This window comes from Strix uralensis, chromosome 3, assembly GCF_047716275.1.
Source record: "Strix uralensis isolate ZFMK-TIS-50842 chromosome 3, bStrUra1, whole genome shotgun sequence".
NCBI classification, from domain to species: Eukaryota; Metazoa; Chordata; class Aves; order Strigiformes; family Strigidae; genus Strix; species Strix uralensis.
This window is the reverse complement of record NC_133974.1, coordinates 68,643,541-68,671,511: the sequence shown is the minus strand read 5'-3', so window position 1 is coordinate 68,671,511 and position 27,971 is coordinate 68,643,541. Positions and strand designations below refer to the sequence as shown.

The following is a 27,971-nucleotide window of genomic DNA, read 5'->3' as shown; positions in this document are numbered from 1 at the left end:
TATCAAAATATGTATTTAACCATCAGTATAAGACAGAGAAAACATAAATGGATATACTGCTTTGTAAATTGAATAATTTAATAGGAGACTCTAACTGGATCAAATCTGTAGGATTCTGATTTGCTGAATACATTCCACAAATATATATATAAAACTTTGTCCAGTGATAGCTTGTAAGAAAAATATTTTTTTACAATTTTAATATATTTCTACTGTAATGAAACTTTGCAACAGCTGCCATGTCACTCATGACAGAATAGACATCACTAATACATTGTTTTATGTATAACTTCATTTCAGAAAGAATGACAAGTTACTGGTTCTTGCTACAGTAATATCTGAATGACCCTCTTTGAGCATCACTGGCAAAGCTATGATTGGAAGTTCTCTTCTCAATGAAAACTTAAGGATGTTTCCACAATAAGTTCCTCAGTTTCATCAAGACAGCTTCAGTCCTTGAACATTTTGTTTCAGATTGAGCAACTCTTTTTCTTGTCTCGTTTTCTCCAATTTAAAGACTAGCTTGTTGGCTTTCTTCTCCATTCTGCGTTCCTGTGCATACGAATAATTACAAATTTACAAAACAGGCATAACATGCAAAAAGAAACCATTCTAATTAAAAGTTCTAGATCATGAAAAGAGCAGCAATCTGCACAACAGTATTATTTACGCCACTAAGTATTAGTAGTCAAATTAATATGTGTACCACCAAGATTATAATTTTTAATTAGCTGAATCTTCTAATATGCTGACAATTTCTGTTCCTAACTAAAACAACTAGTATATCATTGTGGCCAATTAGATTTTCCACATTTCTTTCAGAGACTTTTCACTTTGGGTGATCTGAAACATCGTAACTGTTTTCTTTGCTTCCCTAAATAATAAGGGAATGAGGGCTCCTTCTGAAGCTATCTATGTAATGGTGGCCACAATAAGAGACCCAAAATTTCTGTATCAGAAATTAGGATGACAAAACTATGATGTTAATTTTCTTTCCAGTAGATTTTTTTTTTTAAGAAGCAATAATTAGTCTTTTTAGACCAGCAAGTTTTTCCCATTAATTTCCAGACACGAGAACAAGTCAGCTTTAAAAAAAGTTTGCAAGACAGAATTCAGATAATGTTACAAGTTTTTTCAGGGTTTTATTTTAAATAAGGCATACCTTTCGCTCCTCTTTTATTGCCTGTTTTCTAGCTTTGCGATCCTCTTTGCTCTCGTCTTTGGAACGGGGCTGTGTTGATGCTCTTGGCAGGTCACTGCCATTTATCATTTGCATGCGTTCTATCTGCTTAGCAGTAAGAGCTCTCTGAGGCAAAATATGTAGAGGAATTCCAGTCTTCTGGGAAATTTTTATTGGTTTGGGCTAAAATAGAGAGCGCATATTTATTAATGGTCCCTAGCTTTCTCTCCAAGAAATGCACATTGCACTGCCTTATCAATGTAAAAACATAAGATTCAGATTTAACAGTAATAAACATGTAAGTTTCCTCATAGTATTTTTTTCCCTCAGAAAAATGCACATTAATCCTAAAGTAAGAAATCAAACACATCTGTGAACAGAATCTGGCCTCCCAAAACAAGAAGAAAATTCCTCCCTTTTTTTTTCAGTAATATTTAAATAAAAGAACTTAAGTAGGCACTTAATATTCCTTTCTAAGCTTTCAAGAAAAAGATTTCCTTTCAAAATCTGGAACATCAAGCTGTGGTCTAATGATGGGGAACATCTGAAAGGCCAAAAAACTAGAAAAAAATGTTTCAAACTGTAGAAGGGAAATAGAAGCCTATTTTCAAGAAAAAAACCCTAATATGTGGTTGAGAGAAACAGGTTACACAAAGGTGATCACAGATAAAAAGAAAGTAAATTCCTTGCTCTCTAAGTTTCTGCCTAGCTATTACAGAAATTTTGAACTTACTCATTTTTCCTTCTAATAGGAAAGAAAAAAATAAATATCCAAACCCTTCTTCAGTGAAGAATACCAGAGGCTAACACCTCCCCCCTCAACTCTCTCTTCTGCTCCCTCCTTCTTTTACGAACAGATATCCACTGAGAAAACAATCACTTCTGTCTCAAGTTTTCCCAGGCCACGGTGTTAAGTTTAATGATTTTACCTTTGATGGCTCCTTAATAAGTGTTGGGTGATTATATAAGTTTGAATATGTACCTAGGTCACAAAGGAAAAAAAAAAGTAGTGAAGAAAGGCTTGCAAATAGAAATTAGGTAAATTTATTATGAATTGTACTACCACTTAGCCTTTGAAAATTCCTGCTGTTGTGCTCCAGCAGCATAAACCATTTTGCCTAAAGCACTGTTACAAAGTTCTGAGATTGTCTATAATTTACTTTGAAATCCTAGGAACAAACAAGCAAACTCCAAAATACTTACTCAAAATGGATTCGCAATCCCACTTTTCTTTTGGTTCCTCAATAACTACAGCTACTATTTCTTCCTTTTCTTCTTCACTTTGTTCATTCACAGGAGAGTCTATATCTTCACAGGGTTCAAGAGCATCCAGTTTCACACAACTTTGAAGAAGTACAGAGAAGAGAAAAAATAAGGTTCATCTTTACTTGAAAACGTGTACGTAAGTAAATCCAGTCTCCCCTCAGTAAAATCCCAAACCAAAGAAAGCTACTCCCACTGAAATTTGCAGCAAAATTAAGTTTCCTTAAGTAAGCATCCCCAAAATAAACTGAATCATTAGGACAAGAGACACAGTCAACAAAAGAAGTACTTCTGCATTTCAAAAGTATGTGGCACACAATATTTGTGACTGAAAGGCAGGAAGAGAAGGGGATATACTTTTTAGTTGTAAGCAAGGCAGATATAGAGGGGATTATGTACTCTGCTACTGACCAGTCATCTTTTAGTACAAGGGACACATTACTGTATCTTTCAAACAGGAAACACAAGACTAATGTGACAACATTTAGCCATTTAACTTTAGAGTAATATCACTTGCTTTAAGACAAAATGAATATACTGTGGAAATGCAGTCTTACACCGACATGAGGTTGCTTTATAAGCACTGACTTCTGCAGTGCTCCAAACAGTGGTACCCATGCGACAGTCACCTGCAAGTTTATTATCACATAACTAGGTATACAGTGGAATCAGCTGCATGCCAGCACGACAGAATACACTTGGCTACAGAGTCTGTTAAAAATGTAAGCAAATGTGTAAGGAGAAAGGTAAGTTACACTAAAAAGGGAAAGGAAGAATGCCTCCAGATATTACTTGCACTAAATTCAGCACAATTATACAAAAGAGGCATAATCTCACATAAACCAAAAAAATGCCTCCACTTAATTTTATCATCTCAGCAGTTAAGATTGACATTTGGTGACATAAAAAAAAAAATGGGTAACACTCATACGTAGCTGCTTTTATTATGGGACGTAATCATTGAGTATGTGAAATGGAAACAACATACTCAAACTTCCAGTATAAACACAGGATTACATAACTCCTTATGTGAAACAGTACTTCTGGGAATACATACTTCTTTGCTTTTTCTTTGTAGTAATCGTTCAGGACTTCCTGCAACCGAGCATTGTCTGTGTTAATATACCCTTCCAGCTCCACATTATCCAAGGCTCCAATTTCATCTTCATCAAATTGTTCAAAAAACTAAAATAAAGGAGTATCTGTAATTAGATCACATTTGTTGTGCAACTTCTTGATAGCTTAAAGAAGATTCATACATTTCTTTCTATTTGCCCCTTTTTCCTCTCCCCTCTCATCTGTTGAACAACTGCCAAACACACCTGCAGTAGGATTTCCTCCTTACTGTCTTTCAGCACAAAGTTATTTTTTTAATAATATGTAAATCAGCTTCTGGAAAATGTTTCTTATTCCGATGCATTATTTCAATTTGTACATTAAAAAGCCTGTCACTGCTCAGGACAAAAGTTATACCATATTTCCACTGCTCTGACACCATTTCATGAATGTATACTTGGCACAGTGGGGAGAAAGTGTGAAAGAAATGAGTCTTTACCAGGCACTTGTACATGATTTGCTGTGTTGAACTAAGCCTCTCAGACAAAAGTGTAACACCAACTATGAATGCTCATTACAGTGACAGAAGTAATTTTATTTAACTATATTAGCGTTAGGCCTTTTAAGAGCAATTAACACTATAACCTATTTAACACAAGCCTCTTAATGCACACAATATTAAATGTGGAATATGTGCAAAGAATAGCTGTTTGACGCCCTGACAACTGAAGGCAGTAAGAATTTGCCCAGGCATACAGGACATCACCTTATGAGGTGCATCAGAAGAAAAAAGAAGCATTTAATAGCCTTATGTTTAACAGTTACATTCTTGAGCTGCCTCACCTTCTCAAATCTGTCATCCAACAGCGTTAACTGCTCATTCCTTCTCATTACTGAAGAGGTCATAGAATAGTCTGTGAAACGACTCCTGGTTTCTTCTTGCATAAAAAGAAATTCTTTTGTCTGTCCATTAACCCCATCATCTGACAAAGGACCTTCTGAATCATAGTCTTTATCATTACTGCAACTATCATTTTCATCACTATCATCCTCCACATCTTCCCATTCATCTTCATCTTCAGCATCTGATCTCCTGAACAGAAGTATAAAACATTTTTAGAATATGGACCTTTCCACAGCTCTGACCAGTGTTGGGTTATCTGAAACAATTTGGCAATAATAGATTTAAATCTCCAGAGGAAAGATAAAAAGCGATTATTTTCAAGCAAGTAAAAGAAAAACAAGTTTAGCAGTAATGTAATGGTATCGCCAAAGTCAGCATGATATTACTTTTGTCTGAAACCTAGAAACATTTCTGATAACTGTTGGATCACACATCTGTGCACTAAGAGTGAGGTTATGTTTACATTCAGCTATACATGTCAAAATAAAAAAAGAAAAACACTAGCTGCATTCTTGAATATTAAAACTTGCGAAATTTCTCATTGTTCATAAAATTATGAGAATGATACCAAAACCTAAATAAATAACATGCAGTGGGGTATCACGTGAAGCATTTGTAAAGGTTCCGGAAACACTCATTAGCCTTAATCAATATTGTTACTGACGTATTTTAAATGAGGTAGATGGCAGTGTTTTAAACAGTTCAAGAATCCTATTATTCCATACATTGCACCTGTAAACAAATACATGTAAGCCATGAGCTCAAAGTAACAGATGAAGCCCACCTCATAGATAACACATGAAAATTTGATTTTGTAAGCTACCACCCACATAATGCAAGATAATACTTTTTTCCTTTAACACACCTAAGTATTCAATTTGAAATCTGAAACCATTCTTGTTTCCTACAACAACACAAGAAATAACAAATAGCATCATTCCTATTTACACGTGACAAACAGTTCTGCGAAGCTCTATCTACCCTTTCTGTGGTTCATTTGCTTGTAGAACAAAATCGTCTTCCAGGATATTTTCTGGATTGTCAAAGTCAAAATCATCATCAAGAGCTGCAACAATGTCAGGGTCAAAATCTAGTCGTGGTCCTAGAAAGTTAAAAAAAACCCAAACTAAAATATGTATGTTTCTCTGACATTATGAAGCTACTTTACTGGATAAAAAGCAATCCAACTAGACTGTTAATTTGCACTAAGATTAAACCTCAGAACCACAAAATTCCTCAATAATATTTGTAGATTTGGTAGAGGGCAAGTCACCAGCCTCTTGTGAATTCTCCTTATTCAGAAAAGAACATTCTCCAGAGGTCTTAAGCTTCCATAAATGTATTTTACTTAGAATATTGTAGAAGAAAAAATATCCAAGCTAAAGTACTGTATGATCAACTGCCAACCCTAGCTCCCACCCCCTAAAATTCCCTACATTACAAAAGGTCAGAAAGTGTTTCTCTACTGCAATTAACAGCAGTGTCTTTAGCATCCTTCTGTCAGGAGAGAGAGAACTGCTACGATTACTTCCTGTTATAAAATATTAAGATAGTTGTAAAGTGAATGTTCAGTGCAAATATGGATACATAACAAAAGCATACTTACAGCCTGTAACACTGAAATACTACTAATGAAGGAAAGTAAACACCACTCAGTATTTGAAAAGAAGATAAATTTTGAGAGTGAGAATCCAGTTCCAAACTTGGATTCAAACAGATGGAGTAACAAATCAATAGTATTATCTACAGTTTTCCCCATTATTAGGTTGTATTTACTACACAATAGTAAGATATCATGGATTCTGCCCCTTCAAACAAAGCTAAAAAGCTATTATTAGTGAATCACAGAAATAGGTCTCAAATTGAAACACAGGTCTCCTAGATCACTCTTTGTGTCTGTTATTGAGCCTGTTCTAAACCAAAACTAATATGACACTGTAATCAAAGCCGCAATCACCACCTAGTACCTAGATGGCAACTCAACGTTACAGAAAGGTAAAAGATTTAATGATACCTGAAACAGGAGCAGCTTTATTTAACAAGCCCACGTCCTCTTCAAACTCTGTGGCAAATACTGAGGAAGGCAACTTAATAGATGGAGCCTTAGGAAAAGAAACAAAAACTCATCATCACAATATACCTGTTCTCAGGTTCTCATCTGAGCTCACATTAACAAAAACGTGCAGATAATCATGTGACCAAAAGAAACTCTGTGAGTGCTACTTAAATATTAAGATAAGCACTGCTTTATTGGTGGCTAATTTTCAAAGTTATGCAATGAAAGCCAGGTAAAGTGTTGGCAGCATTAATTCTCATGTCAATATTCTCTAGGTATAGAGACAGAATTTTTGCATCTCTGAAGCTTTCTACAGAATGGTTGTACAGCAGGCACAATGAAATTTATAATTTTTTTGTTTTGGAGAACACTAACACACATTTGAAATTACCCCTTTATTGAAAGGCTTATTAAAAGCTTACTAACATGCACATCTAAAATAACTTTAAATCTTATGTAGTATCACCAAACTATACCTGAAAAGTATTTCTGACTAAGAACATTGGTTTCAACTAAAATTACAGTATTTGGTTAAACCAAACTTCCTCAATTAAAAGTGACTAACTGGTAATTGCGTACCTCATTGCTTGAAATTACTTCTTGATTTTCTGTTCCAACATGATCTAGCATCATGAAATTCCACAACTTATGCCAGCAATTGAAAAGTTTGGTTTTATTCCCTCTGGGTTCCGTTACATTCCACTTTAAAAACATGGTGTACTGGTAATATAATCTGGTATATTCATAACTCTCAGAGCATTCAAAAGTTCTAAGAAACTTAAAAACAAATGCCAACCCCAGAAAAACATATGACTTGTTCAAACAAATACCTTTGTAATCCACCTCTGTCAAGAAAATCTTGTCTTGGGTACACAAAGTGTTTTAACACTGTGCTGGCAAAATACTGTTCATCAATAAACTTTGGCTGGTCAACTTTTGTTTTTACTTGTAGGAAAGTCTGACTGTGGGTCAAAAGGATCCTAAATAAATAAATATATATACAATATATAGATCACAGTCAAGATAACACTTGTTGAATATGGTTAATGTGTCTACAGATGCTAAACTCCAAAGAACGGCATACGATTACTATTAGCAAAACCACTACTTACTGAAACTCGCTGAATTTCATCTTCTATGTGCCCCTCACTTGTGACAACAATTCTGCTTTGCTGTCCACGCACAGAAGGGACAAGCTCAGAGGGACCAGAGGCTTCTTTTAGATGCTGCAAATAGTCATAGTCATCATCAAAGAAGACTCCATACTTCCGCTGCTCTTCTCTCCTTTGCTCCTCATGCCCCTTGGAATTGTAAAAAGAAATACATATAGTTACTTAAGTCCATTTAAAACTTATTAGTAAAAAGAAAAGACATCTATTAAGAATGCCTGAATTCTAAAGTCCTTTTAGTCCTCTCTCCACTCATTACCCCAGTGCACAGCCAATTAGAAAGTTGGGGCCATCTGGTTCAGTGTTAGGATGCTGTCTGAGCCGGACCTTAAACAACTTTTTCCATAAGCAGCATAACTAACAAAGCCTGTCTTTTCAGGGTGGGTCAGGCAGTTTTTGTGGTTTAATATGTTTATGACCGTAATGCCAGTTAGTCATCCTTCAACCCATCAAATTCCCTACATCTTCCCCTTTGTTTTAATAAGCTGGACCAAAAACTACCTTCTCTCAGGCTGTTCTCTGTTCTCTCTCTTCTACCCACTGTTCTCTCCTGCGGCATTTCTTATCTGAATGAACCTCAATATTAAAAGCAAGTATTTACTTTCTGTGTAGGCAGCAGAACTCTCTGGGGTGCAGTATCATCAGCAGCAAGTGGATCCCTCTGACTTCTGTGCACCAAGTGAAATGTTACCGCTTTCTTCTTGTCTATGAAGGGTTTCTTTTTCTTGTGAGGCTGAAAAAGGACATTTGGTTAATCATTAGTAAAAAATGAAATGTTAAATGCACCTAAAAAGAATCTTTTGCTTGGAGCATTCTACTGTATTCCTTTTAAGGCAATGTCTTATATACTTAGAGACGAAGCAAAAAGGGACTAGTGGTGGCTTAACTCTTCTCACCACACGTACAACAGCCACTGCACATGTTCTAATAGCATATGCAGCTGTATTCAGCTGCAAAATGGCAATACAACAGTACAATAAATATTTGATTATAGCATATACACCTTAAGATATAATCCTAGAAAAGACATTTTAAATAACTATTTTCTAAACACTGGGTCAAATCTAAACAAACTTCATCCAAGAAACACAGGAAACTGACATAAGGAAATTCATCTAGACACACCTAGCTTCTTGAAAATTGTTTAGACACCTGTTCCTATACCAGTAATTCCAAATCAGCCACAAAAACTATCGACTGTACCATTACACAGACATAGCTCTAACATCAAAAATGTATCTGCATTCTGGATCAACAAAAATCTGAAGTATTCTTAACTGGGTGAAAGTCTTTTCTGCAAGTTAGCATATCTGACGTCAGGAAATACTTTTGTTAAAATTTCCTGCTTTACTTATCTACCAAAATGTGTTAATAGCAGATATATGCAACTTGTGAACTATTCTATGGATCTAACCTATCTTCTTTACCTGTTGGCTTTAAGTATACATGACACACTATGACATATCAAAGTTCAGCGCCTATCAACTGCCACCATATATTTTGATATGTACTTTAAAACCTTACGCTTGGTGCAACCAGAAAAGGAAATACTTCAAGTTTTTGGAAGCAGGCAACCTGCTGCCCCTACAAACAAAGCTGCCGGTGACCGATGGTACCAGGGAAGTGCCTGTGACGCCGCAGGAAGCCGAGCAGGACAGCTGCCCCCCACCCCCGGTGCCTCAGGGCACACACCTCGGGGGTTCGCCTCAGCCGCGCCCGCCCGGGCGGCCCAGGCCGCCGCCGCCTCCCGCTCCCCGCCGCGGGCCCGGGGCTGCCGGGGCAGATCCCACGGGCCGGGCCGGGCCGGGCAGGGGAAAGCTCCTGGGGAGCCCGGCAAGCAAAGCAGTCAGTGTGGCGTTTCTCCCCTCCAAACCGCCCTACGGAAACGGCCCGGTTTCAACCCAAGCGCTGAGGGAGAGCGGACGGACACGACAGCGAGCCGCGCGCGGCCGCCCCATCCTCTGCCTCTGCCTCTGCCTCTGCCTCTGCCCCTCCTGCCCCTCCTCCTCCTCCTCCTCCTCCTCCTCACCATGGCGCGAGGGCAGGTCGGGGAGCGCGCGCTGCCCGCCGGCGACAGGAGACGCTACGGCCGCTCCCGGCACCCTCCCCAGTCCTTCTCGCTCGCACGCGGGCCGGGCGTTAACACCACCCCGCCGCGGCCTCCATCTTGGGATAAAACAGTGACCAACGGGGGGGAAGACGATAGGCTACAAGTGCGGACAGGTCTTTTTTTACGCCAGTAACAAAAACTACGAGAGTTTTCTCAGACTGAAACAGTATTTTAATAAGAGAGGCTCCATGAACGCAAGCAGGGTACTTCTTCCACTTTCTAGAGGCATATTTTCCCACTTCTCCCCCCAACTGATGGAGAGTGGTTCCGCCCGCCAGCAGGCCTCAGCGGCAGACCGCTTTGCAGTGGGCCAAAGGGCAACGCGCCTGCGCAGCGGCCGGGCTGTCGCTCGCAGGACGGGGCGGAGCTCGCTGGCGGAGAGGCGTGGCCTAGGGCTCGGGCTCCGCCCCCTGCTCCCGCCGGAGCGGGGCCGGGGGCGGGGCCTCCGCCCTCCCCTCAGCGGCGGCAGCGCCTCTGCGTCCGCCGTCGTGGTTACTCTGCTCGCCGGCCCTTGGCGGAGCCGCCTGGTGCCGCGGCGGCGCAGCGCGGCTCTCTGAGGCCGTCACTCCTGGCGGCAGCACGACACCCTGCCCCAGGCTCCGCACAGGCAGAAAATCGCCAGCGCGCCCTACAACGGCAAGGGTTACAGCTGCGCGCCTCGCCGGCCCGAGCGAGGGAGATGAGAGAAGGTTACGTGACAGACGTTATCATTTCACTTACTGCACTAAGTGCTCAGGCGCTACAATAAAATACACTAAACTTTTACAAAGAACCTGTGTGGGACAGGAGGCACGGCACTACTCGCCTTCTGGCCCGGCAGGAAGACCCTGCACCACAGCGGTCTGACACACCCCCCCCTTTGCAGTCTGACTGTGCACAAGCTCATATCCAGGCTCAATTTGAAGGCTCAGGTGTAAATATTTAAATATGTAAGTATTCATATTAACAGTGTTTCACCATATATGCGTTCTTACTTCTTGTGATATGACACTCTAGCTGTATAAATTATACCTTTGCCACGCAGCTTGCCTGTGCACAAACACACAGGCACACACGTACATGCTCCTTCCCAAGACAAAGAAAAGTATGCTTGGAATTTTAGGAATATCATGTAAAGCCGTTTTGTTACATTGCAAAAAGAAAGTGTAAACCAGAAGGGAGTAGTTTCTTCCATGCACATACAGACAATTAAAACAGTAACAAATATGAAAAGGTTGTTACTGAAAATTAAGAAAGAATTATCCACATATGATGTGTGTATATATACACAGCTAAATATTTATGTATATGTATACCTTAAAATATTAGCTTTATCCATATTTGAGTGGATTTCATTGTTTTTTCAGTAGGTGTCACTAAAGATCCAAAAGAGCCCAGATTTTCACTCTTCTGGCTATTCTCTGAAGTCTTGCATCTTTATCATCGAGTTTCATCACATCACTCTTATGGAAGTGCACAAACTAATCTGATCTGCTCCATCAGTTGAAATGACTCTTGCACTCAGAGGATTCAAATTATCCCTGCATATATCTGTACAAAAGCTATACCTTCCTTTCCTCTTACTTCCTAGAAGTACATGGTGAGTATCTCATTGCTGTCTGTCATCTGAAAGCTGTCGTGTACACCTCCTGGTACGGGAAGAGTAGCAACCCTTCCACTGCATGCCGTGAATGGGTTTTTCAGGACTGCACCTAACAGGAGCAGCTCCCTTCCCATGGTATGTCTATACTGCAAACCCAGTGACAGGTGGAATAGCTTTTCACAAAGTAACTAAGAACAGAATCACCCAACTATTAAAAATACAGTGCTAGGCATTTATCTGTGGGGTGATGAAGTAGATTAGATTACTCCTTACTGCTTCCAGGTTCCTGAGGTAGCTCTGGTATCCACAGAAGTGCAAAGTACTTGTCTGTAGACTTGGTAACAGGATTACACCTGACAGTAGCCTAAGCCTGGTGACCCCCTATCTAACTATGGCAGTACTGTCATTCCATACACCCGAAATCTGGTCCAGGAGCATCATGTCAGTCTGGAAGAGGGAAAAAATTAGCTTTTGCTCTCAGCTCTGTTGCTAGTCATGTGTTTCATATCTGTAAGTTAAATTTACCTGTTCAGTTTTTTGAGTCTCAGGGGTTTCTGTCTTGCTTTTAACTCACAGCCCCACCCTGTATTTCCTGTTTAGGTCCTTTGTGTTTAGGAGGAAGGATCTGTATTATATGTTAACACTGTGACTAAACCAACAGGCTCCCTTATCACAGGAGGTTGATAATATATGTCAACAGTAATACATCTAGTGATTAGTTTTAAGATTGAGGGATCAGCAGTAATAAGCATCATATTGCCTCCTTTGTTGATATCTAAGGGTGAGCCATCTCCTTCCAACCAATTTACAGTATATCAAAATTCAAAATTTAGTATCACATGTATGTGAAATGTGTATAAGCGAGTCAGATGGAGACTCCACTTAAGCTTCTAATTTCATCTAAGTCTTACAAGGCCATCCATCCCACTGTACTCTCTCATTGTGCTCTCTGCTGAGACATCTTGAAGTTTAAAATCAGCAAAGAGCAGCTACAGAGACAGAGGGGAAAAGCGGTCATGTCACAAACCACCTTTTTTATGCTTACGGAAGAAGAATGGTCATTATTGGAATGGTCTCACTGTCAAGGCAGCCACTTGAAAAATAATATGCTGGAAGCACACATTTCCTTAATATAAACAACAACTTGCTTTCCATGTGAGGAAATTTATGCTAATAATTTTTCTCTTAGTTCTTGCAAAGCAGAAGTTATTTCAAAGTAATTAAAAAGTGACAGCTATTGTCAGTCAGTTTGTAATGTTAAAAGATTGGCAGACATACTGCAGACTAGGTTGTATCCTCAGCTGTGCAGTCCATGTGCAGTTTTGTCCATGTGCAGTAGGTGTAATTCTGGTGCAAATGTGCTGTCGGTGAAACTGAAACTAGTGAAAGCCAGTTCTTGGTAAAATAATTTGGGAAACTGAGAGCATAAATTAGGTCTGTGAATCACTGAGCTACAACACTAACTTTGTATTTTCAAAATAACTATCGCCTCTCTGAACACCTCTGCATGAATACACCACGCACAAGAGAGCTACCAAAATTCAAAATTCCCAAATTCCTGAAACCTTCCTTCATCTTGTTTCCATGCAGAGGGACTTTTAATTCAGTCTCCAAAGCCTGCTTTTCAACAGGTAACAGCTCTCTGATATTAATTCCATTATAAATGCCCATGTACTTGCTAGAGATTCAAGAAGAAAATATTTTCTGTAAAGATTTTCTGAACAATTTTATTGAGGTAATTTTCTTCATTTTATATTTTTATATATAGTCATTCATATATATCTATAATTCAAAGAGCTAAACAGTTGTCTAAGGCACTTGGAACTGTGCACAGCAGAGTATCCTACAGTACTGTACAACTTAGGCAGCACACATTTTTTGGCTTGTTAAATAAAAACACCATAAAACAAGCCTAATATATGTACTGTATAAAAAAGATAATACATATTCTATTCTTCAGATGACAATATTGGAATATATTTGTGTGTGTGTGTGTGTGTGTGTGTGTATACTACAGTACATATAAAACCCCAAGAAGCAGGTATCATTAATTTGTAACACTTCCAGTTACTTACATTCACAGTTATCAATACACCTGTGTAAAATGCAGTATCAGATCAGCCACTTTATAGTTAACCATATTCAGTCACACTAAGTCAAGCTGCCAAAATACAAGTAAATGCATTCATTTTTTGTTATGTAAAATACACACTGCATAAGCTGAAAAGTTATCAGTATTGATTCTCCACAGCCTCACATCTTTTGAAAAGTCACTAAACATGTCGAAAGTATGTTTTAAAATGCCAGCAATTCTAAGCTGATAACATTTCAGATGATAGATATATTTTTATGGTTATCAATAACTATCCAGCATGACGGGCAGTGGGGAACCAAGTCTTGAATTTTGTTTGCCTTATTTTGCTTGTAAATAGGAGCATTTATTGAAATCCAAGCAAGTTACTTTCAGCATAATTTGTTTCAAGTCAAATTAATAGAAACAATGAAGTCTAAGAACTGGCCCAGTGCCATTACGTGCTGCAAAATTTTAATTCCAATGAATTCGCATGAAAATTTCCTTTCAGGTGACTGTGGCCCACATATAGTATATTCAGCACATATGAACCTGCAAAATTTTAATTCCAATGAATTCGCATGAAAATTTCCTTTCAGGTGACTGTGGCCCACATATAGTATATTCAGCACATATGAACCTCCTGGCTTTACTGGACCCTTGTAAGACCCTACTGGAGCTTAACCACCTGCACTGGAGTGGATGGGTTATCAAGCCCTCCTTACTGGTGTCATCTCTCAGAGGTGTCCTTGCAGACTTGGTTGAAGAGGCATGTGCGCAAGGATTCCTACTACTGAGTAGTACCTTGCCCCAACGTATTGCAGCTCTGCCAGAGAAATACACGTGCTTGAACGCCCAGTGTTTAAGGGACAGTTGGGGCTACAAAGCATGGCATACTAATATTGCTACCACTTACTGTTTGAGCAATTGTTCTGTAAAACACTGGGTTGGAACGTAAACTTATTAGCTCTTGAGTGTACAGCAATGTGGTCTACAGCATTCTTGCACCTCTCCTAGATCTGCAGTTTGGTTGTAAATGGAATTCTATTTCTCTTTTAGGGAAAAAATAATAAAAATCTTAAGAGCTATTTCAACGGTTGCAAGCAATTCACATGTGCCATCTCCACACCCTTCCCACCCCTACTCATACAGTTAGATGCCCATTCAAAGAAGCCATTGATATCTTTTTGTTTCAAATCACACCAGCTAAAATAATCATCCAAAACACAGTATTTCTTTAATTCCAAAATTTATACAAGTTTACAAATCAATATACCACCACACAAAGTAGTGAATGGAAGAGAAGATATGTTTAGCAACATTTTACTATATTATAACAATGTTCAAATAGGGTTAAATTTGACATAGTATTGCAAGACTTTTTTAATATAAAGAATTAATGACTGAACAAGGAGATACAGAGAATACTGTTACTTTCTTTGTTCCTATGCAATGCAATATTTAGCTTCTAAAAAATAATGTGATATTGGTGAAATGCTGTATCTAGTTCATATGAGCTCTGTTTCCATTAAAATCCCAAAACAAGATGGACACTGACAAAGTGAAACAAGACCTTATTAATCATTAAAGTTGATAAATAGAAACCTGTCAAAACATTACAATGAAATATGTTATTTTTACTCAATTTCTCCCTTTTAAATATGGATACACTTCCATAAACTTGTTTTTTTTTTTTTTTTTCAGATGTGTGTTAAATAGAAGCTTTAATCTATTCTGGGGAATTTATTTTTCCTTTAATTTGATCCTCAAAATACTATAATATCAACCTAATAAAAACTTTTCAGAATTGCTTTCTTTTGTTCACCAAAAGCTAGGTCCCAGCAGCGAGCACTGCACTGAGCTTTGTACAGTAAGAGTAAAGATAGCAACAACAACGGAGCTAAATGTGGGAGCTCCGAAAGGCAGGAGGGAACTTTATTCTGTTTTTCACCCTGAGTACATCTTTATTTTAGTTTACAGCAGTGGCACAGGTCTTAACTCCTTGAGATACGGATAAAAACAGATGACATGAAAGCATTAAAAGACGCAGTTCTGGTAGACCTGACAATTTAATGCAAATGTAGGCTTTTAGCTTGGCTTACTTTATCATTAAAGCGTTAACAGACATCAAGACATGGGCTCATAATTTAGTCTTTGCTTAGGATGTCAGACAGCTCAGCCAGACCTGTCCTACTGGTGCAGTCGGCCAGGTACCCAGGTGACAACATGACTCTCCCTGCCCTGGCTCAACCCCCTGCCAGCTGCAGCTGAAACAAATTCTCTGATGTAGCAGTAGTATTACTAGTCAGAGATCTGGGTATTACTAGTCACAGCATCTCTGCTGGAAACAAAGCACTAATCTCACCTGGAAGGAGGGGTCTAATTTCTGTAATACCAGGGATGCTTCCCTCCCTTTGTTTCACAGCTTTCATTTGGTTTTCAAGTAAAAAAAAAGTGGTCTGATATGGTTTTTACATGTCAACACTGAGGTTGTGGTGCTTCTCTAAGACCTGCTCAGTGTGGCCAAAGCAGAAGGCGGGGCTGCCCTGCCCCACACCACATCAGAGGTCGGTGAAGTCCACCACAGCAAGGGACACGCATAATTGTAGGTAAATGCTAAGCCCAACAAATAAATACAGTCTTGTAGACCTACAATGGCTGTGAATACTTTCAGTGGTTTCGAAGAGACACTGCTCCTGGTCCTACCTTGTTTCAAACCACTGGTCGAAATGGTATTTAGCTTAAATAGTTGTTAGCATTTAAATAATTTCTTTGGGGTACTCGTTGAGTCAACACATATAGCACAATTCAAGGAAATTCAGACAGACTATTTTTCATTTGGAACAACTAATTTCAGTTATAAGGACTAGTATGTGTTACCTGAAAGAAGAGAGAGATGAGAGACGTTCTAGAACCATTTCAATTTGTTATGTAAAGAAATTAGGATTTGATTAAGCATCCATTCTTCTGCACCCACAGCAACATGATGTGATGCGTGATCCTACTGATAAATGTGATATATGAGGTCATTTCAGAAACCACTACTTCAAGCTATTCATTTTCTCTTTGTGTGCATGTAGATATGTGAGTTCATATCTGGCTCTGTATGTGTGCAAGGTTTGTCATATGTTGCAGATAACGTTTAAATGATTTGTCCAACTTGATAAAAATTAACACACGATCCCTTTTAGCCAGCTGGACTGTACTATGCATTGCATGCAAAGGTTTATTTTTTTTCTTTGCCTTTTTACACAATTTTTTTTTTTTCCTCAAGGAGTTTCTCAGGACTTAGCCTGATTTTTCCCTTCTAACAGGCATGAAGCACCATAGGCAGTTACATACATGACATATTATTTCCAATGGGCTGCTGTAGCAACTTGAAGACATTTGAAGTCATCAATACAGAGGACTAGGAGATACAGCAGAAACTGACTTCAGGCAGCTCAGTAAGGTAAAGCAAACTTTCTTCACTGCACACAGTGACATACCAAAATCTTGTTATTTTTTTATTGCATGGATAACACTTTACAGCTGTCATTTTTTCTGCCAGTCGATATTAAGAATATAAAAATAGTATATACAATTCTAAGTCTGTGTGTGGGTACAATACACAATGGATAGTTTATAGTAATTCTGCAAGTATACTACATTTTTACATGAGTTCCAATAAAGGCAACTCTTTTTGTCCAGTTACATAAGTTTGCTTAAGTAGTTTGCTGAATTGTGGGCCAAAGAATGCATCTGATTATTTAACATCAAAATGATAAGAAATTACATAAGAAAATAAAGATTAGCTCAGCATCTCTACCCAGGCTAGTATTCTGCCTCTAGCAATGGCTTGTAGTGAATACTTTAAAAAACCCCAAACCCAGGAGGAGGATAGGGAAAGCCTAAGTGATACCTTATCTACATATCCTAATGTCTTCTGGCAAAACACAGCTTGAGGAAGTCTGAGCCAGAAGTTGTATCCTCATCTTTGTGTTAACTCTTAAGATGAGACGGTGGCACACGTCTTTCCAACTATGCTCCAGTCTTCTTGCAAAGTCAATTAATTCATTTCATCCTAAGTTTAACAAGTTTTACCTTGCTTGTGTAACACTATGAACCCTGGCATGTCAGTGGAGCTGCTGTCTTACATAAAGTTTATATAGTCTGACCTTACCTTTGTCCAAGTTGTTCTGCCTGTGCAACAGCTATCTTTCTGCATTTAGTACCTTGGCTGCTTTCAAACGTTTCTAAGTGATTAAGGCAACACTGAGGTCTATTTAACTGCTCCACTTGTTTCCTTTGAAGTGAAATAACGTGTTTTATACTTCAGAGTCAACACAGTAGGCCTATATAGCATTTTGGACACACATTTCTAAATTTGGCCACAAAAACAACAAAAAGTGTAAGCAGGAGAACTATTTATTAAGTGCTAGCATAAGTTTTAAGTTTACTCTTCAAATTCTAAAAATAAAAAATTAGGATTCTACCAGAATTGCTGACAAACCTTAACTCTAATGGCCTGATCATTCCTGTATGATTTAGTGCCAAAGAATACATTTTCACTGCTTCCTTGATGTCAAAGTGGTGTTCCTATATTTATAAAATGATGGGCCTCACAGAAGCTAAACTGTTTTCTGCAAATGGAATCCTAATGGCCCTTATTGATTCCATTAAAAAAGGTGCTGCTTCCTTTTCTTTGCTACAAGCATGTAGATGGTTATTTTATTTTGTTATTGATATTTTGGGGTCTGTATGTCATTAGATTTTTACTAAAATGTAAGTGATCCTAACAGTCATACAAATCTATCTTTTTTAAAAAATGTTTGTCAATCTCTTTAAAAATATTTAATAGAGTACCAGCTGTTGGAAAGCACTCTCCTGTTACTAGAAGTGCTCTTTACTAAAATAATCCATTCCCTTTACGCAAACCTGGTCTCGCTGTAAATATCAGTAAAGAGGGAGATCTAATTTTAGCCACCAAATCGCCTTCCTGCCTTTAGGCTGACATCTAAAACAACCACCTTCAATTTTATAAACTAAAAATATTCCACAAGAATCTATTGCAGGTTCTGAGGTAAAAATCACATCTACGCAGACCTTTTATTGCCTGAAAAAGAAATCTTTTCACAATGAAAAACTAAACAGGGCACATAAAAGACAAAAATAAATTGTAGTATGTACACACATTAGAAAGGATAAATAGCAAATACATTGTAATACTGCATTAAATGTATCAATATGTGAATTCCAGACCCCCCCAAATGTTGTGTACATTAGTTGAAAGGATAAATAAGTGTTAATATAAGAGAGAGAATTTCTTAGTGTAAACAACGCCACAGGCTTTTTAATAGGCCTTTGGGCCAACTTAGAAAAACCATGTATTGCCTTTCACACTCCATACCACTTAATTTTAATAGTACTGTATTCACATATACAATGTCAGGATAGTATAAAAAATGATGGATCTAAGAAGCATTCTTCACACTCAACAAAAACAGGCTGCAGACACTCTAAGGATTTTCCATTCACTTTTACAGGACCACTGGCTGAAGACATAATGATTCATCTGGGAGTTCTTCCTCAAAGCAGTGCAAGAGTCCTTAAATGTATAAAGTCACATTAGTAATCACTGCTCAAGCCTACTAGTAAAGACTTTTGTGTCTAATTTCAATTCTGATTTTGGATTCACACTAGCATGATGTTGAAGTTGACACCACTGCCTGCCATGGGTAAGAAAGATAATGATCCCTCTGGTTTGAATGGCAAGTGACAGACAGCAAGCAGCGTTCCTAAACATGAAGCATTTCATTGCATTCATAGTGTCACATTATTTGTCCTTCAAATCCTGTTTATGTATTTCTGAGGATCCAGAGTATGTCAACATTAAAAACCAAAAAATATATGACTTGTTCTGTGTGAATGTTCAATGTATTTTCTTGAAGCATGCTCATCAGGATTTTAAAAAAGACAGCTGAGTTATACTAGGACTAATTTCTGGCAACTGTATTTACTGGCACCAGAGGAAATTACAGTTCTTCACTAAAGTACTGATGACATGAGGACTTGTGGCTTGCTGTCTTTCTAAGACAGGCTGTGACCACTAAAAAAAATACATGCACAGTTGCTCACACTCAGGTTTTTTAAAAAAATAATTCCTTCCACTGGCCAAATGCATTGTTAAGCAGTTCCATCGTTCCACTTTTCTCTGTGGACTGACAAGTGAAGTCTCTCTTCCCCCACACTCTCAGTCCTTTTTACAGCCCTCTCAGCTACCCTCAGTCACAGCCCTGTGAAGTCTGATGAGTTCCTGGTAACAGGCTCTCGAGCGATTGTCTTCAGCTCTTCCTGACTTGTGGCACTCTGATGAAGAAGTCCACCGATTTGTCTGCATGGGCTAGTCACAGAACCGTGGTCTGTCTTAACACTGACAAACAGTTCACATGGGTTCTCTTCCTAGACAAATTATTTGTCCATTAATAAAGATGAGGGCCACATCTTTCATTAACCTCAGGGTAAGCTGTAGCACACACTCACACTCAGTCAAGTTCCAGTGCAATCACAGGTCTTCAAGACGCAATGATTTCCCCAAAGAAAATTGTTACACGAAATATGGGATGTGGTCAAACAGTTATGGACGATGAAACCTGAAATGATAAATCATTAAAAAACTTAGAATTGTACTATTTCAACTGATAATGACATTGATCATCCTGCTCTCACAGCTGTTTACTTTTGTTGCCTGAACTATTCCTGATTTTCCTCATCTGTGTGTGATTAGAGTCAGCCCTATTATCCCCTGCTGTGTGTCCCTCTCCACTAGAAAACCAAACAGGGCTATGGTGTGGCTCAGGCACACCATGGTGTATGTCTGTCTGTACATACCATTAACCTGTTACTGTGGTCCCTGGCACAGTTTTGTTTGGGTCAACCAGTGCTCTTCCAGATACTGCCTGGGCATGGCTGGGATTAGCACAGGCCAATAGGCAGACAGGGTATGGGGGGACATCACCCTTTTTTGGGGTCTGAGGTAGAGGTTGACTGTCTGTATTCAAGCTCTGCCAAGCCTGCTGGCCTCAGGGCTGAAGAAGTCTCCAGTCTGTTTTGTTTGCCAATATAGGTTTAGTCACAAGTGCATCCACTATTTAGAGACACTGTCAGTAAATCAGAAAAGCTTTGCTAAGCCATAAACATTAAATTTCCATTTTTAATCCTTGCAAAATGAGGCTAACAAAAAATTGTGGTTTTTTGAAGTAAGCAACAAATTTTGTAGCACTGCAGATGCTTTCCTCCTATTAACAGAAACCAACTGTAGCACATGAAGGCCCAAATACATGTCACCGGTTTGTAGACTTTTAGGTAGGGCATGTACATCACTCCAGATTGCCTGCATGACGGATAGAGAGGTGGGTGGATTCAGAGGGTGTTGCCAACCTTTTCTAGAATAAGCTAGGACCCTACAGCCATTGAAATTCTAACCCAGCTTAAATGTAGTGATTCCAAGCAAAAGGGTAACAAGGGCACCAATATCAGGTGCTCAATGTATGTATCACCAACCTGTTAATGGCTTGAAAATATCTATCCATGAAGTAGTAAAAGATGCAGCAACTTTAAAAAAGCAGAGGTAATGATGCACCTAACACAGTAGATTTATGTAAGTTTTTGTTCGACATGTTTTCTCTGAACAATTCCAGAGAAGAGCAAAGAAAACAAGCCACACATTACCCCTGTAATGTGGTAGAGTACAATACAGGGATGCATTTCTCAAATAAAGAAGGTGTAAACAAAAGCTGACATTCACAAGTATGCAGCTCATCTGCTAAGTGACAGTACAGTGCATTGCAAGAAAGACACAGGGTTTTGTATTTGTGTAGAGCAACAATGTATCGGACTATATATCGCATTTCCATTAGAAGCACTTTATAAACATCTACTACCACCTACTTCCAAAACTTTTATTTATTTCTCTATTTTTAGAAACTCAGTTTCTTAGATTCTGTTATAAAATAAGAGAAGGAATCAGTTTAAATTACTAGGAGTAGAAAACCAGTTCAACTAACAGTCATTACAGTAAATGGTGAACAATGAAAACCAGTGTTTTTTCTTTCCCAAGTTTAATATCAAATTTTAATAATTCAAAGATATTGTAAATACTGATTATAATATTAAAGCATCATATATTGAATATGTAATAATATAAGAAATTATATGCTATAAGCCTTTTTTGTTTAACAAGCAGCTTCCTTGTCTCATTCTATCACTGAACTTCAGGAATACATGCTTGTTAACCAGCTGCCAATGAAAGTGCCTTTTGGTTTATATTATCTCAGTGATCTCCTCGAAAAAAATTAAAAGATGAGTAATTCATTCTCTGGCTAGAGACTTGTGTCTACAGTTTTCTCAAAACAAATCACTTTTGTTGTATCAATCCAAATGTAATGGTGAACTACATAATTTTTAATGAGAGGTCCTGGAAGAGAAAGAATCTCTTTATATTTTCAAAATTGCAATTGACTTAAAACATCTGCATCTAATTCTGCTCTTAATTAGTTTTTTTTCTAGTGTTACTCTGCTGACTTCTGTGCAGTGGCTCCACAACATGACCAGTGAAAAAAAAAGAGGGTGAAGAGGGAACAGAGAGCATCTGATTTTCCTCAGGTTGAAATTCATCCAGGACCATATAGAATCATTGCCTATATTTATCACAATTTGGCTGTGCTTATTTTTTACTCCATTTTCCGAGGCCCTCCTCAAAAAAAAAAAAAAATCCACTTTTTAACTGTTTGTCACTCCACTGGATCCCTGAGATTTTTGTCTCAGCTTTCAAGAATCCAATTGTAATTGGTCTCAACTGTTTTCAATTCTCGTGAAAAAATATCCAATTCTTTTTGTATGACTCATGCCTATCTGTACTTATGCTTCTATACTGCAGGGAAACTCAAAAAACGTAACAACGTAAGCAGGAGGTTAAACTCCACCCCTCTCAGCACACAGCCAGGTTTCTATTCCTGCTCTTTTTCTTCTTGGGATGCCCATTTTTTTAAAGTAGTATTTTCAGATATTCTGAAAAAGATATACTACCTACTAGCTGAAGAGAAAATGACACCAGAAGCCAAATGAAAATATACCTATCCGTGTTCAAAAATGACATTTTCTAATGCTCAGAATGCAACACTAGATTAAAACCCTGCCTCCTGCTTCATCTCCTGGCTTAGATTTGCTGTCTGTGAAACTGGTTTGATTTTTTGAAAATTGATTTATTCATGTTATATCCACACTGAAGAGATTTTAGAGTATTATAAAAAAAAAAAATCCATGTTTTGGTAAGAAAAAAACCCACAAGTTGTGAAATCAAGCAATCAGCTAGGAGATGCCAGGAATCACCAAACACCGATCTCCTATTGTGAATTTTCCTTGTAGCACTCTCTTTAATTAGAGGATTCACACTCATTTGCTTGGATCCTCAGTTTGATTGAAACATCAGCAGGAAAAGGAAGGGACCCAGTCTTGGGCAATTGTTTTTATTTGACAACTCTGTGTGAAAGTGAAGACAATAATACTATGTATGCAGTATCAGCTGATCCTAACAGCAAGTTTTGCTAGCTGGTGGCAATTTTCAGCCTTTGTAACTTAAAAAAAATACCAACAGATGCCACAGGGATGGCAGAAAGCGCCTCCCTCCCCCTAGGAGTAACTGCCAAATTTGAAGTCCTGGCTAAAAACTGCAGACACTTTAGAGCTCTTTAAATAATGCTTCAGACAACATCTTGGTGTTATTCAAAGCAGAGAACAAAATAAATCCAGATTAACACATCAGAAGTAGCAGACAGGGAATACTAACATCTGTCTTGTTCCCCAGAAGCTGCTGCCAGGAGCCCAGGTGACCCTTAGGAAGCTCTCCAAAACACTGGTGAGCTTTTCTGAAGTTCAGCACATTATCTAGTTTTCACTTAACAAACGCATCTACAAAATGTATACTTTTATGAGCAAGGGAGTCCTGCCAAAGAAGGGCATCCCTTTTTTTTTTTTGTGCTTGAGGACTGTTAACTTCATCTGTGAGAAATGCTGAGTCCTTCCAAAGGATTATTTTTTAGATTTCCCAAACAATCTTTTTCCATGTAGCAACTGATCCACTGCAGTCACCTTCACTGCATCCCAACTTCAGGGATGGCACCAGCAACACTGGGAATCCCAACAGAATCAGTGGTGGGATTTAGGTGGGATTCAAGGGGACTGAGAGTAGGAATCTACGCAAATCATGACACAACTGCAGAGAACTTGCAGAAAGGCAGAGGGTCGCTGTCATACTCTTCTCTCCAACTTACTCAAGAAGAGGGATTCACCCACCTGGTAAATTGCCGACTTTCCTCATGTACTTCCATTTCTGTGCTTTTAAATTCATTCAGTTCTTTCCGTATTGCTGCCTAATAAACAATAATGACATACGCAACCATAAGAAATACAAATCTTAAGGAAAGAGTTTGAAAGGAACCTGGCCCTACTCTTGCAGGTTCCCTTACAGTTCCCATTTTCCGGTCTCCCTTACTGTAGTCCACAGCTCTCACGCATTTCTGATCACCAACATGAACGACTGCTTTTAATCACAGCTATTTGGAGCAGTAATACACTACAAAGAAACTCAAAGCATCGAACACCAACAATAAACAATCTACTCCAATGGGTGAACCAATCCCCCACTGCAATATGGCACTTGCTACAGACAAAAATGGGCAAGAGTCTGGGTTACCTCAACCATCACCTGCTGAGTATGCAGCCAGGAGGGGATTGTATCTTCAGGCACAGCTCCTGAGGAGCTGGTGAGTCACGCTGCCTGCACAGGCTCTGTACACACAGCAGGGCCCTTGTATTTCCCCGATGGAGACAGGACTTCAGGAATGCGAGATGAATTGCGTTTTTTTAAGTGGAATGATTGGTTTGATTAGTTTTATGTAAAATTACATTAAATATTTGGACATTTCAGGCTTGCGTTTTCTGTTGGCAGATACTAAAGAACAGCAGAAATTCAGTGCACTTTGCAAATGCCTTGTTGCTTAAGTTAAAAGTGATAAGCAATCTACTTCATCAAGTAATACAGTTTCTGAAATATTCTAATATATACTACAAAGACTTTTGTTTCTATGCCATACACTTTCCTACCTTCACTGTGAAATTAAATGACAGTTTATTTTTACTCTTTTCTTTCACTACTTTAAATAAAAGCAGTATAATTTCATTAATCCCTAAAGAAATCTCACCCAGTGTGCATACCTTTCAATGCAGAACAGACAAGCAGCATGATAAAATTGTAACATCACCAGACTGTGGTCTCATAAATGAGAAACTTCATTTTAAGCAGGGGATGGTTCTGTTTAGCCGCAACAGCATGCTTACACAAAGCTGCTGTAATAGCTAGGAAAGGCACAGCTATTTCTGAGCACCTAATCAGCAGCAAAGACACCAGAGCTCCAGCTCCGTAATGAAGTTCAGTACAATTTTCTGCTCCCACTGGAATTAGAAGAATTACTTCCCTGGGAAAAAAGGACAAGGGAGTTTCCAGGCAACCTGGGGTCTGCCTTTCTGCTGTGGTGAACAAACACGGGGATCACAGAACCAGCCTTGGGCACCTGTTCATTACAAAATGAATTGAGATTAAAACCTGCTACCCTAAAGTACGTAGGAAACTCCACAGTTTTTTTCTAGTGCAGTTTACTCGTTGGATCTAGGTGAAAGTGGAGGTACTGGATGCTCTAACCTCCCACAGACTACGTGAGGACTAGAGAGTGCTCAGCACCTCTCATAACCAACATCTACAAACACCACTGGGTACATATTTAATGTCTTCACCTTGACTTGATATGAGATTCTCCTTTGATTGTCAGATGTGCTAGCATTAACATTAAAATACAAGCTGAAATAACATCAGTGCTTCATGGTCCTTAGCTAAAAGACAGTGGGTTCTTGCACATATCACTTTTCATGCCAAGCACATCTCACAGGCTTTCCATAAAAGTTAGTTCAGACCCAGTGCTCAAAGGGTCAGCACTTTTTGATACATAAGTCCTACTGCTTTCCTTTTATGAAGTGGTATATGAGGGAAATGGAAGAGTATTTTAGGGTAATCTTTGACAGATCTGTTTTTGAAAAGAGAATCACAGAATCATTAGTCTCATCCTTTCTAGTTAGGCAGAGGAACATGCCGGGGGCAAGAGGCCAAAGAAGGTGTGCTGCATGCATACAGTCAGCTCCTGCACTGATGGTTGTGGCCAAGAATGCTTAGGAGGATGGAGCAGCTTCTACCTTTTTTCACTTGAGTGAGTTGCAAAAGTAACTCTCAATGGCAGTGACGTAGGCTTCTGTCTACAGAAACCTTGCCTGAATTCCACGCGTTGTAGCCATCTTTGCTACCAACGTGGCTCAGCAAAGCTAAGATGGCTAAAGGCTAAAAATGCAAGAAATTCTGGCCTGAACTGCTGTAATGGAGGTGGAAAATATGCTCTTAATAGGCAAGAGAGCTGCAAGCAGTAGATGCGCAGCAGTACCGTGACAATCTCACTGCCTCCAGCAAATGTCATTTGTGATGCTGGCGTCAAGAGAATGTAAACCAGAGGAAAGACCCCCAAAAGTGACAGATGCAAGCATTTTCTTTTAATCTACGTTTTTCCCTTACCTTGTCTGCAGGAGTTAACCTGGCCCAAGGCTTGTCAGCACGACGGTCATAATCTGGAGAATCCGTGACCTCCACATACTCGTTAAATCGAAGGATTCTTCTTGCTTGAAGTTCAGCCACTGTAGGCCTCAGGCTGAGCTGCAAAGCAGGAAGCAGAAAATAGTATGTTTAATAAGATGAAATAAAATAAAAGACGAGGATATGATGTAATCTCAAGAGAACTTTAATGGTATTTCTAAATAGGGTCACTTTCAGGTGTCTAAAAAAAGGCACCATCCTGGGACCACTGCACGGGAATGAGGAAGCAGCACAACCTAATTTCTTCAATTATAAAAATAGTCTTTGTTGGGCAGGTCACAGAGAATCGTGACAGTTATCCCTAGCATATTAATTGTGACTGTGCAACTGTCACACCATTTACCCCATTAGGCAGCACGTCCATTTGCATTAACGATTACACAGTCTGCTGTGTTCAACTCTAATATTGAAAATAAGCAGGATTTGGAGGTGCCCGCCTAACCAAAAAAATTGGTTTTGAACATCCGGAGGTCATTATGATGCCAAATTGTTTCAGTCACCTCAAACAATACTCACTTTAATTAACTAAAGATGATCATATTAAGGAAACTGTATTTTTGCAGAAAAGGGCAGACTAGGGATACCTATGAAAATTCCCCCCGTCCTCTTCTAGAACGAGCTTCCAAAGTCAGGGCAGCAGATCTGTAACTGCTTTATTTCCAGGGACAATGAGTACAATCCCACCTACAGTGGCCAAGACCACTGATGTGGTTAGAAGAACACTAAAGGGGTTTCTCAGGGCCCACACTACTTTGCCGCCCTCTCCGCTGCCCTAGAGAAGAGCGGATGTTCCTGTGTGGCTGCCCTCAAACAGAGATGACAGCAGTGGTCATGCTCACAGAGCAAACATGTATTGTTTCTCTCCCCTGCTTACACAGACAAATATTGAGCATGGCCAGACTCTGTATGCTTTTCCAGATATGGGAAACTGGACAGGATGGAGTTTCCCCCAAGATGGGTTTGGCTTGTACTGCTTTTTAAACAGATTTCTAATCTGGGGGCATGACTGATGGACATTTGCAGTAATGTATATACACTGACTTTTAGAATCTTACAAAAAAATAATTCTATGTACACAAATACACAACACAAAAAACACATCATCACCTTTCTACTGAGTCTACGTTTTATTTCTCTTTTGGCTTCCTGTTCCTCTTCTTCATTCTTCTCTGTTTTCAGAAGAGATAAAAAGGAATGAATATTTAAGTATTGTAACTGCACATACTGTATTTCTCTTGGTTGAAAGCTTCAGGATTTCAAGTCCTGGCTCGTGTCTCCTCGTATTTCTGGATGATTTTGCATGTGTTGTCTGCTTTTTGGATTTTGGGTGCTCTCATTTTTTTTCCCTAACCTCATTTCCCCTGATTCTGTAGACATCTCAAGTCACCACTGTGGGTCAGAAACACAGCAAAGAGGAGGCGTCTGCCATTTCCTTTCTGTGTAACACCAAACAAGAAATACCCTGAAAGAGCTGCCTAATGTTTCAATTACTCGTCTTAACATTAAAATCACTGTTGCTTTTACTTCCAACATGCCACCTACTGACTTTAGAATAAGAGTCTAATTATTTATGAGGGTCAAGAAAAAAGTTTGCTCTGAGTATCTGAACTGGCCGAGTGTCCTCTACTGCTACAGGATGCAATGAATCAATAACAATTCGTTTCACTGTCATTTGTTAGTGCAAATTGGTTTTGTTACTTTAGTATATTTTTTCTGGTTTTATAATGTGGGCATATGATTCAGTACTCAAACGCTCTTGGTTAAGGGCCACTAGCTAAACCAAATGAACGAATACAGCAGAAAATGGTATGTGCATTTTTTAAATGTATTTGGGCATGAGATTGAAATGT

At 38.9% G+C, this 27,971-nt stretch overlaps 2 protein-coding genes across 5 annotated transcripts in view; both read right to left on the bottom strand.

Moving 5' to 3' along the window:
• Window positions 1-57: 57 nt before the first annotated feature.
• On the bottom strand, window positions 58-9,792 carry LTV1 (LTV1 ribosome biogenesis factor). The gene is made up of 11 exons (XM_074862726.1): window positions 9,658-9,792; window positions 8,230-8,361; window positions 7,572-7,760; window positions 6,418-6,505; window positions 5,385-5,505; window positions 4,343-4,592; window positions 3,501-3,628; window positions 2,384-2,523; window positions 2,110-2,162; window positions 1,163-1,363; window positions 58-552 (listed from the first exon to the last, which is right to left on the bottom strand). Exons 1-11 carry the CDS (start codon window positions 9,658-9,660, stop codon window positions 439-441), a joined length of 1,419 nt encoding a protein of 472 aa, XP_074718827.1. The 5' UTR covers window positions 9,661-9,792; the 3' UTR covers window positions 58-438.
• A 4,811-nt stretch (window positions 9,793-14,603) lies between these two features.
• The window catches only part of PHACTR2 (phosphatase and actin regulator 2), a 145,672-nt gene continuing 132,304 nt past the window's right edge, over window positions 14,604-27,971 (bottom strand). For all 4 annotated transcript variants that reach the window (XM_074862722.1, XM_074862725.1, XM_074862724.1 and 1 more), the window contains 4 exons: window positions 27,229-27,290; window positions 26,044-26,181; window positions 23,724-23,800; window positions 14,604-20,023 (listed from right to left, as the gene is read on the bottom strand). In XM_074862722.1, coding sequence (XP_074718823.1) covers window positions 20,008-20,023; window positions 23,724-23,800; window positions 26,044-26,181; window positions 27,229-27,290 — 293 coding nt within the window. In that variant the 3' untranslated portion in view covers window positions 14,604-20,007. The remainder of the gene's footprint in view (window positions 20,024-23,723; window positions 23,801-26,043; window positions 26,182-27,228; window positions 27,291-27,971) is intronic.